This window comes from Felis catus, chromosome B1 (assembly GCF_018350175.1).
Source record: "Felis catus isolate Fca126 chromosome B1, F.catus_Fca126_mat1.0, whole genome shotgun sequence".
Classification (NCBI taxonomy): Eukaryota; Metazoa; Chordata; class Mammalia; order Carnivora; family Felidae; genus Felis; species Felis catus.
Window position 1 is genome coordinate 68816350 of NC_058371.1, and position 12495 is coordinate 68828844.

General features: G+C 40.2%; 1 protein-coding gene across 2 annotated transcripts in view; it reads left to right on the forward strand.

Moving 5' to 3' along the window:
- Nucleotides 1-12495, forward strand: part of CB1H4orf45 (chromosome B1 C4orf45 homolog) — a 98118-nt gene that overhangs the window by 70708 nt on the left and 14915 nt on the right. For both annotated transcript variants that reach the window (XM_045055729.1, XM_045055730.1), the window contains exon 4: nt 12258-12444. In XM_045055729.1, coding sequence (XP_044911664.1) covers nt 12258-12444 — 187 coding nt within the window. The remainder of the gene's footprint in view (nt 1-12257; nt 12445-12495) is intronic.

Consider the following 12495-nt stretch of genomic DNA (forward strand, 5'->3'; position numbering starts at 1 on the left):
GCAGAACTGCCTGCGTGTCGTATATAAAATCTCTCATTTCTCTAGCAACACTAGGAATTATATTCCACATTCCTAAAATGTCAATTCCTAGTCAATCCAATATGCTGCCATTTCTGGTAAGATGTGGGACAGCTGCCTCTGAGTCTATGTGCTGGAGAGACAGTCACTTCCTATAAATCATTTTAAAATACTGAATGAGAGTCAGTGAACACCTCTGTGTACTTCTACACCGTGGACACACTCTCGGCAACAGGAGCCTTGTGGAGTAAGCTATTCCGCAAAGGAAGACAACGTGTTTGATTTCGATTGCATAACCCGTGGAACTGGAAGCCCAGCTGGCACCCAGAAGGGCAACCAGCAACGTGCTGGTGACATCACTGTGGCAAGGACAGCATTTTTCACATTCTGGAGCTCGGAGAAGACAATCTGGCAAAGTAATGAAAAAGTGTTCACTTAGGGTAATGTGAAATCTTTCTTGTTTAAATTAATTCTTTACTTCAACATAGTGGTAGAATATTTAACAAGCCTTTTGAATAAAGTGGTTTCACTTCCTATGAAGTAACACAATAAATCAAACCAAAACAATCACAATCCGAGGTCTGAAGCATATGGTGTGTGTAATTTTACAGAATTGCACAAGCCTTTGATGCTTTCCTTCTAGAAGAAAGTCTGAGAGTGGGCTTTTTCTACTTAAAAGAAAAATATTCTTACCGTTCGCGATCTCTTTCTTTTAAAAATAGCTTTTAAGCAATATTCTTATGTTTGAAATATGCTGGCAGTTTGGGAAGACTTCTCTTGTGTTTTCCCAAACACTTCTTTGGGAAGCAATTTCTTTTCTATCCTTGAGGCAGTATATGTTTCATACTAATGTGAATTACACACTTCTGTTTATACATTTAAATAATCCTATCCACTTTTGCAAAACAGTCTGTGCCCATAGATGCGGAGACCTGTTTAATAAATGTGTTTTTGAATTGCTAATGACATAGAACTGGTCATAGGCATTTTTGCTCTTTGGGGAAGAAGGGCGCTATTAACCAAGAATAAAAGATTCAAACAAACATAAAAGTTTATCTTCTACATTTCATCACGAATGATGAACTTCATCACGAAGTGTATTGTAGTCAAATAACCTCTTAGTAATCATTCCACTCATCCAGGTACAGCAGTAAATAAGCAATTGTTTATTCATATACTAATGTCTTTGCCCTTTTGCCATGTGTCCATTTTACATGGACTGCCAGCTTTCTCTACAGTCTCCCAGAGGACCTGCTACACTGCCAAACACAGACCAGGTGTTTGGTCAATAAACTCTAGCTAAGAAAACTAATAGCTAATAAGTTCTAGTTGTCTGCTTGTCTAAAGACAGAATCAGCACATAGACAGCTCTGGATCTTTGATGCTATAAATTATTCCAAATGGTCCTAATCATTCAGCTGAATATTACTTTGAACATGTATCTTAAATAGGTTAAGTTACAACTCAGAGGTGGCACATCAATTTTCCTAGTATCCTGAAGACAGAACATTAAACAAGTAAGCATGACATATGCCTTCCAGATAAATCTCTATAAGCTCCTTTGAATAGGAATTACTAAAAATTAGCTTCTTTTATAAGCCTCTTTTTCTTTCCACTCAGTAGGAATCTCCTGGGCAACAATGAACCTCGGATGAATTCTATTGACGTTAAATTTTTCTCCATGAATAATTGCTGAATATAATTGCACACTCATTTTGTTTGTCCAAATATGAAATATCCCGAAAATATGTTTTTAATAATCTCTATGACAGCTGTTGATCTAGGATCAAGTAAGTGTTATCCCAGAGGATTAAGTTTATGTCTTTTGAAAACAAGACACAGCATCATCCTGCATGATTCTATAGGGGCAGGGAAAGAAGATCAGTGTATAAGTGATGAGGTTGGACTTCACTAAATGAGGATATGGCTAAAACTGACTTGCAGCACCCCAATTTCCTCAGTTCTTCCTTTGTGGTACTGCCCCTTCAAGATATATTCTCTCTAGAAGGGCCAGGTAATAACGCTTTATAGTACCTCTCCCTGACTGGGTGAACTGGAAGCCTGGTCTCTGCTTGTGGAATAAAAGGAAACAGCAAGGCAGAGTCTAAGGGAGTATTTTCTCAGGCAGCTGGTGTCTGAAATCATACGACATATGTGACTGCCTATGTCAGCAGGAACACCCACTCCATCTATGTAGAAGGCCGATTCAGAAAAGGAAAAAATACAATTAAAAACATCTTTAAAGCCCTAATGGTAATTCCTTGGCAGATTCTGACTTTAGGTGGAGACTACACCATAAATTCAGAAAGATTCTTCAAAAAAACAGGGGTCTTATTTTCTTGCAAATGTTCCAAAGAGAAAATAACAGAGAGAGAGAAGGCCTGTTCTCCCAGAAAGCATAGATCCTGCCAAATGATTTCTAAATGTGTTTCTCAAAAATTTCCATGTGCCATCCACGGCTGTTGAGTACTTCTGGAAATGGAAAGAGCAGAAATCAATGACCCTGTGAGAAAGCAAACATTTAAGGGAACTAGCCTGCTGAGAAAATAGGTAGTCACGCTTTTCAGTCACCATACAGATACAGCAGCAGTCTCTCCATAGGCCAGATATACACAGTTACATCATTTTATGATGCTGCAGGGAAAATGCTGAGGCCCTAAGGGGAAGTTTCCATATATTTCGCTCTTTGAAACTCAAGTGAATAACTGTTTTTGGGTCTATATTAGACAACCAGACTGACTCACTGGAACCTAAACAGTTAGTAATTTGTTTCTTTAACTGTGGAATCCAGAAGACCATAATTTTACCACTTATTAGAACTATTTTTAGTCAACCAGAGGGAATCCAAAAGATGTCCAAATAGTGGAAAAAGCTTTGCTCTTGGGAAAGACTGATGCTGGGTGGTCAATCTCCAGAATAAGCAGCTACTTTGATCAGTTTAAGTAAACATATTAATTCAAGCTGGTTATTTCGCCAACATACTGAGAGTTCACTGAATTGTTGGGTCATGAATCAAAGAGGCTGCCCGGAGTTTCCTATGGGTCCAACTCTAGTTATAAAAAAAGCGGGAACCCCAAAGACTGAGCAGAGCACCAGCCCTAGCAGAGCCCTGTTCTCAACTATCCAGAGTGTTTTCTCTGGCAGAAGTGTCTAAATGAAAGTTGTTTGTCCCATCAGTTTTAGACAGTTACATAAGCGAGGCCCAGCCAGTCATTTCCTAACTTAGCACTGAAATCTATTTTATCTTCTCAGCCCATTTCTCCGCTGTCCAGGCTGCTAGGAAAATTTTGGTCATTTCCCAAGTAACCAACAATTTTTAAGGAAAATTCAGACATGTGTTATTATAAAAAGAATACATGTTCACGGCTTTTAAAATTCAAACAGCAAAAGAGAGAGTATGAATTTAAAATCAATTCCACCTCATTCCAAACCCTCCATCACGGACTGTCACAGACCCTCCCGCTGGAGGTAACTACAAAGCTATTTCTTTGTATCTTTATACAAGTGAACAAAATGGACAAAAAACATGTTCTAGGTCAGGAACTCTGCTAGACATTGGAAACACACAAAAGTAAGAAACAGTTCCTTCCTTTTACTTGCAGATTTACTGAGAGTGAGAGTCACCATGACGACACCAGTATAATAGGTATACCACGTAGTATGGGGAACAAAGTAGGTCATGACTGTGGCCCACTGTGGAAGGTCAGGCCTTGTAGAAGATGTAACACGAGCTACACTATGAAGGCGTGGGAAATAAAAAGGAGAACGTGGAAGTGGAGCTAGGAAAGGAACCTCAGCCATAAGGAATTGCATAAGCAAAGGCATGATGTGTTGAGGTGTGGCTAAAACGGGGTACTGGTTCAGGGGTGTGGTGGGAGGCAAGACTGGAACTGCAGGACAGGGGCCAGATTGTGTACCGTTTCAAATGCCATAACCAAAGATTTTGCGCTTCATTCTGGAGGCAACAAACTGTTGTTTTTATGTTTTCAAGTAAGAAAGTGATATAATCAAATCTGTGTGTTAGAAAGAATACCTGGCACATAATGAGCGTAGAAAACTGTTTGCTGAATGGATGGAGTGGAGAAAGGGGAGGCTGAAGGAAGGAAGACTGGTGATATTGTAATCATCACAATGAAGGGAGCCGGAATTATAGAGGTGGGCATGGCGAGATGGTTTAGAGAAAGACTCAGTGGGACTTGGCAACCAATTAAATGTGGAGAAATGGAGGAGATGTAAAAGTCGAAGGCGATTCTGATTGTCTCTTTTGGGTGGCTGTGTATATGGTTATGTCATTGCTCAAAATAGGGAATATGGGAAGGAGAGGGTATTTGAGGGAGGAGCAGAGGTAGGGAGATGGGGAAATGAGGTGAGAGGCAATAAATGGCCAACACTTCACTGAATTTCTACCACGGGTCAGATACTGTTTTAAGTGCTTTATAAACATTAACTCATGAAACTCTCATGAAGAGTAGTATTATAATATTAGCCCCATTTTACAGATGAGACTGCATAAGCTTAGAATCCAACAACTGAGTTCACGTCCCAGCTCTACTGCTTTTTAACTGTTTGATCTTGGATAAATTGCTGAGTCAATCTAACCTCAGCTGTAAAAAGCAGAAAATTATATCTACCATATGGGATTCTTATGAAAATTAGAGGTAATACATATCAAGCAACTAGCATAGTTCCTGGAAGCTCATATATCTTAATGAATGCTAGAAATTATTACTAGTTATGAGATATCCTGGTACTATGATCAGTAAGAATCTTGGAATTTGTGTTTAAATTATAGAGGTGAAAGTAGAAATTTTTGACATCAGTATTTTGATGTGGGTTGGATCACTGGATGTAAATGCTATTTCCTGGTTTGGAGATGGGTGGTAGCATACCAAGAGATAAGAATCAAGGATGGAATTCTGGGGGATACCGATGATAAAGAAGCAAAAAGAATAAGAGATTCTTCTAAAAGAATGTAGATGAAGTAATATAAGGAGAGGAGAGAGAAGAACATAAAGAGAAGAACTTTGGAAGCCCAAGTGGAAAAGAGGGAGGAGGGCAATGTCAACAACTGCAAAAGCTTCTGGGAAATCATACTAGAAAGTCTGAGAAGAGATGGTTTGATCTGGCAGATGGGAAGGAGGCTGCTGTTGGCTGAGGTAAGAATCATCACAATGAAGTAATGGCAACAGAAAGCAGAAGGCAGAATATGGAGGAGGTGCAAATGAAGAAGTGGAAACAGAAGACACAGACAATTTCTCCTTAAACAGTGAGCCTCCATGACACTTTAAAATAATTCTGTTTGGGAAGCACTTCAGGCATAGTGCATTAAGGGCCTCCAAAAATATACTCTTCCAAAAAGAAATAAGAGCACTGGGCAAAAATTGTCAAAATTACTTTTTTTAAAAACATTGGAAGCTAATAAACAAATACTTCCAATGATCCATGGAGTATTTATTTAAGAAAAAAATCACTGTGTCTCAGAAAGAACAATTATCTTTGGGTATTTTTAAAATTTTTTAACGTTTATTTTTTGAGACAGAGAGAGTGAGAGAGAGCAAGAGACAGAGCGTAAGTGGGGGACGGGCAGAGAGAGAGGGAGACACAGCATCCCAAGCAGGCTCCAGGCTCTGAGCTGTCAGCACAGAGCCCTATGCGGGGCTTGAATTTACAGGCTGCAAGATTATGACCTCAGCCCAAGTCAGACGCGTAACCGACTGAGACTCCCAGGTGCCCTGATCTTTGGGTATTGTAAATTTAAATTGCTCTATTCCCCAGAGACAAACCAAGAAATAGACTCTTAACTATAGAGAACAAGCTGATGGTTACCAGAGGAAGGTGAGTGGGGGGATGGGTGAAATAGGTGATGGGGATTAAAGAGCATACTTATGATGAGCACCGAGTAATGTATAGAATTGTTGAATCACTATATTGTACACCTGAAAATAATATAAAACTGTATGTTAACTATACTTGAATTAAAATAAAAAACTTAATAAAGAAATTAAAAACAAAATAAATTTCTCTATTCCCATTCTCCCTTCTCAGCTCCATGGTGGCCTTGAAAAAACCAATAGCTTCACAACCATGGTAGCTGTGAAAACTAGAAGCCTACCAGTCACTGGAGGGGAAACATGGGTTTGAAGCTCCTTGAAAAAAACTCATGCTCAGAGAAATGTCATATTTGATCCATCTTGAAAATCCCTGGAAAAGTTCCATTCTCAGGGCTTGTCGTTATTTGACCTGACTGTGTGAAGCAGCTGTGTCTCATGGGCATTCATCAAAAACCATTAGCAGCAGCTGTTTGATACCACAGCTGCCTGAGGGGACAACACCAGTGGAGCAAACAAGGAGAGGGCTACAAATATCAAAGTGAAAAACTGAGAAGTGAGATGTTCATAGGGGATTTTGAAAGGCTCCAACGTATGCCTAGAAATCTAGGAGGCTATGCACACGCGCAGTGCTGTGCACGTGCTGAGGAAAAACCCAAGAAGGTCCTAATCTCTCACCTTTGGCTAATCTTGAAGCTCTATGCAAGCAGGAAATGAAGGCTAAGGTGGAGTTGTCAGCTGCCTGCCAAAGCACTAAAGGCATGGTCTCTACACACACAATGGCCAAAAGACATATTGATTTGAGACATCTAAGGAAATTTCTATCCAATCAGTAGATGATCACCAAGCTAACTGGGCAGGAAATTCAGGAGGCACACATGACAAAATTTAGACAATTAGTCCAGGAAAATCACTTAAACAACAAACAGCAACAACAAGACCTAGGGAGGGGAAAGAAATCTCATGTGTAGAATTGGCATTATATTATTTGAAATGTGGATTTTTCAACAAAAAGCTAGGAGACAAACTTTGATGGTACAAAGTAGGGTGATAAAGGCTACAAGAGGGTATCCTAGAGTGGAGTGTTGAATCCCAAATGGGGTGAGGAGAACACATACAAGGTGGGGATGGTGGTAGCAATGAGACATTGATTACTGACAGGAGGACTGAGCAAATAGGTAAATACATAAAGAGAATGGGAATCAGGTTTCCCACCATAGGAGAAGTGAGTTACAAATATGCAAAGGGAGAAAATGAGAATAAACCCTCTAATGCACCCTGTGTAATGTTGTCTCAGAAGGTTGTGTGACAGTGATACCTCAACACTAAGAGGAATACCTAATACCCAGATCTTGGTTTCTAAGTATCATTCTCCATTAAAGGAAACCAGAGCTTCAAGAAATGGATTGTTCAGGAGCTGGGGAAGGGATAGATGAACCTGGAACATCTTTTTTTGCTAAAAAAGTAAGGAAGTGCTCAAAGAATGATAGGAGCAGTCATAAGGACACAGAAGCCAGATTGAAAGAGTTCTCTCTAGCCAAATCTGGGACAACCTGAGCATGAAAATGAATGTTATGAATGGATTATAACCCAATGAATAAAATAGGAAATCATGAGTCCAAACTGATGTTAATTAATTGGACATTTGACACAGGATGAGGTTTTTACATAACTTCAATGCTTTTTCTCACAAAATACTAAAAACAAAAGAGAAAAGTAATTTTACAAAAGAGAAGCATGGCAGATACCACCTGAACCAAGTGACCTTAGTGAATCTCGCTAATAATAGGATGTGACACCATCGCCATTTTGTGTTATTCCTGACCCAAAATGCATAGCCTGAATCTAGTCAAGAGAAAACATAAGATAAACCCAAACTGAGGAACATCTACAAAATAACTGGCCTGTGTTCTTCCAAAGTATCAAGGCTGTGTGAAAGTCATAGGAATATCAGGGAAGGGTTCCAGATTTAAGACTAAAGAGATGAGAAAACTAAATGCAATGTGTGGTTCTTAAATGGATCCGTTTGCAAAACAGACGTTATTGGGAAACTTGAATGGTGTCTGAGGATTGGGTAGTGGCAGTACAAACATGTTAATTTTCTGATTTCCTCTGATTTCTCCTGCAGTTTCACTGGGGAATAATAATGGACACACATCACCACATAAGTTTAAGATGTAGAGCATGATAGTTAGATTCGCATATACTTTGAAATGATCACCAAGCAGGTTTAGGTAAAATCCAGCATCTCATGTAGATACAAAAAAGAGAAAAACAAATTTCCTTGTGATGAGGACTCCTAGAATTTACTCTCTTAATAACTTTCCTGTACACCACATAGTAGTGTTAAGCTATAGTCATCACGGTGCACATTACCTCCCTAGTGCTTCTACATCTTGTGACTAGAAGGTTACACCTTTGGACTACTTTCTTCTAATCTCCCCTCCCCAACCCCCACTCATGCCTCTGCCTCCATGTCTGATTTTCTTTTTTTTTTCCTATGAGTTTGGTAGTTTCTGTTTTTAGATTCCACATATAAGTGAGATCACACATTGTCTTTCTCTGTCTGACTTATTTAATTTAGCATAATGCCTTCAAGGCCCACTCATGTTGTCACAAATGGTAGGATTTCCTCATTTTTTATGGCTGAAGCTTATTCCATTGTGTATGTATACCACAACTTCTTCATTCTTCCATCCACCGATGGACATTAAGGTTGTTTCCGTGTCTTGGCTATTGTAAGTAATGCTTCTATAAACATGGGACAGCAGTTATCTTTTTCAGTTAATGTTTTCATTTCCTTTGGATATCCTCCCAGACATAGAATAGCTGGACCATATGGTAGTTCTATTTTTAATTTTTTGATGAACTTCCATACTCTTTTCCATAGTGGCTGTCCCAGTTGACGTTCCCACCAACAGAGCACAAGGATTCCCTTTTCTCCACATCCACACCAACATTTTTTGTCTATTGTCTTTTTGATGATGACCATTCGAACAGGCGTGAGGTGATATCTCATTGTGGTTTTAACTTGCATTTCCCTAATGATTGATAATGTTTAGCATCTTCTTATGTGCCTGTTAGCCATTTGTATATCTTTGGGAAAACTGTCTATTCAGGTCCTTTGCTCATTTTGGAGGGGGGTGCACTATTTGTTGTTGTTCTTTGCTAGTGAGTTGTATGAATTACATATTGTGGATATTGACACATTAGCAGATATATGGTCTCAAATAAATTTTCCCATTCTGTAGGTTGTCTTTTTACTCTGTTGATTGTTTCCTTTGTTGTGCAGATGCTTTTTAGTTTAGTGTGGTCCCACTTGTTTATTTTTGCTTTTATTGCTTGTGCTGATTTCCTTCTGACATTGACCGTTACACTGAAATTATGTAGAATGACCTTATTTGTAGGAATTAACACACTCAGGTATTTGGGAATGATGGATATCATGTCAATTATGTACTTCTAAATTGTTCAGGAAAAAAAAAAAGCTTTTTTACTGTGCTTCCACTTTTCTGCAAGCTTGAAATTATTTCAAAAAGAAATAAATCTGACCCTTAGGGGCCTACTTAATATAAGAACTAATAGTAAGATTGTTACACTAAGAATATTTGGTTTTATTTATTTTGGGGTCTCTGTGTTTGTATTGGCTGCTGTGTGTTTGTATACCGTGGAATCATTGATGATGGCCTACCATTCATTCTCCAAACCCCTCTGGAACCAAACCTTCTGCTCCTTGGCTTACCTCTTTTGACTTTTGTGGCTCGGTTGTTATGTTCAATATAGTGCGTATAAATCTCCATAGTTGATGTGGCTATTGTTTTTATAAGCTCTTCAAAATCTTTGGATTACAACTTATTTTTAGCTTTCCATTGCTCCTGGGGATTCAAGATTCGGGGATGTATGATATTCTGAATTTGAAATAGAAGATTATAAAATATTTTAGCACTGAAATGAAGGCTGCTTGCATGCAAGGATTTTCCTTTTCTATTTGGTATAATTACTTCTAGCATACGTTATTTTTACTTAAAATTTTTCAAGATTTTATTTAAATTCCAGTTAGTTAACATAATGTATAATACTAGTTTCAGGTTGTAATGTATTATTTTTAATGAAAATGTGGCACATTTGCATGAAGTAGTTCTCCTATGAATCATTAATCAAGCTAATAGAAACTATAAACAATACCTGTTCATACATTCTACCCACTAGCGACTGCTAGTCCTTTAAACTTTCTTGAAATGATTCCCAGCTATTAATCTCGTTTCTAAATAACAAAACGCAGACAAACCAGACTGTAGGGATCTGCTTCTGCGTGCCCGCTGGTGGCAAGAGGGAGAAGAGGCTGGCAGGCACTTGGAGGGGAGTGGGCAGGAAAGAACCTCTGCACTAACTCAGCTCTGATCTTCTCCCCCCTTCCTCATTACTTCGTCCACCACAGACTAGTTGAGTGTCAACTATGAGTCTTCCAAGTAATGAGCACTGGGGGTCCAATGATGAACGAGAAACATGCTGGGCTCTGGAAGGAGCGCTGAGTTCAGAGGGAGAGAGAGGGCTGCATAGACATTTAGGTATATTCTAATAGTTTCTACAAAAAAGTCAAATGCAATGCACTATCAAAGGAGAAAAATGGCTGCCTGACAGGAATAAGGAAAGTCTTTACAGAAAAGGTGATGTTTAAAGTCTTGGCTGCAGTTTGTCAGGAGAGGAGGAGGGAGGGAATTACAGGCAAAAGGAGAAACTGAAGCACAAGGCTGAAAGTCTGAAAGCGTGACTTCTTCAGAGTTCCCAGAGGAAAGGGTGCATGCACAATGCAGCACTGTGTGGGTGTCTGAGAGGAGGGATGGGCTGAGCACAGACCAGAAAGGCCCATGTGGGCAGACCATTTAAAAAAAGAAAACAGACAAAAACCAAACAGCAACATCACACACCCCTGTGTGCTGTGCTAAAGAATTTGGACTTTATCCTGAAGACTATGGGGGGTCAGTGGAGGGTTGCCGGAGAATGACATGGTCAGCTCCCTCTCTGTGCAGGGATCTGTGATTCTAGGGAGTGGAAGGGAGTGTCTGGCCCCTCCCCCCACCCCCTGCACTGGGACAATTGCTGGCTCTTTCCCTGCAGTTAGCTCCCTGCTCGAAGGATACCTCCCACTCTTCAGCCCACCCCCACAAAAACAGCATGCCTGGCATTTTCTATTCCTTATCTGGCTTTTGTCTTCATGATACTTCCTAAATATCTGACTTGCCTGTTTGTTGTCTGCCTCCCATACTGGCATATAAGCTCTATAATAATAACAGACACTTTGTTCTATTATTGCGGTCTCCCCAGAACCTCGTTCTGGTGCCGGGCATAGTAAGCGCACCTATGTTCTTGAAAGAGTGAAGGTAATACAAACCTGCCACTGATCTTGGTCCAAAGAACTTGGGAACCCATAAACCCCAGATTCTAGGAAAGGAAATTTGCAGTGGCCAGGAGGTTCTGAGTCCCCAGGCAGAGGAATGGTATGTAAGGGGCTCCAAGAGGCTCTCCAGAACAACAGGCTTCCAAATGAGATGGTAAATCCCATCCTAGGATCCTTTTTGCTTTTTCCCCAGAGGTGGCCTTTTTTTTTTTTTTTCAATGTTTATTTTTTATTTTTGTGAGGCGGGGGGAGGGGCAGAGAGAGAGGGAGACACAGAATCAGAAGCAGGTTCTAGGCTCTGAGCTGTGAGCACAGAGCCCAATGCAGGGCTTGAACTCACAGACTGAGATCATGACTTGAGCCAAAGTTGGATGCTTAACTGACTGAACCATCCAGGCACCTCAGAGCTGGCCCTTTATAATGGGAAGGCAGGACTTAGATAGTATTCTAATTTAGGGATGTTGGAACCTAGACCAGGATTTCAATGGGGAAAGAGAATGAAGCGTAGATGTTTCCTCTAACAATACTGTCCAATGTCAGACTCTGGAATCATGAAGTTAGGTTTTTTTCTGAATTCCCCTGAGATCTCAAGATAGAGAGACCATGTCCTGCAGAACTCATAGGTCTCATGAGGTCTCAGCTTGAACATGCCTCCGAGCATCCTGTATGTATGGCTCTGAAGGACACGAGGAGCAGTCATGATACAGGGGTGAATTCATGAACAAGGTTCCTAGATAGGTATCTATCCTGGGAGGTGGTTTCCTGAGCCTCCAGCAGCTGGCTGGAGTGGCCTAGGCAGTGGCCTAGGCAGAGTCCAGAAACTTCTCAGAACACTGGCTGATGGCTCAGGTCCTTAGCTTTGTCAAGCCACATGGCTAGAAATCCTCTCTAATCACAAGAGAAACAGACAAATCTTGAATCATAAGACAGACAAATCTCAAGTCTCTGGAAACTAATGACCTTGTTTCTAGATCTTTCCAATTTGAGAGCCAACCAATTTGTTCCTGTTTCAGGCAACCAAAACCTTATATTATGGATATGCAAGGAAGATTCAGTCGTGGTTCTATTGCCTGGCATATGGGTGATTATGAGAACACCGATCAAAGAAATTCCAAAGCGGCTGTCCTTGTCAGGCAGAGCACGGCAGAATTGCCAAGAGCTTCCAAACAACCGAAGCTGCCAAAGCGACCAAGAAAGGAGGTACGATCATTTGCTTTCCTGAATCATCATAGAAAACATCAAATTATTTCA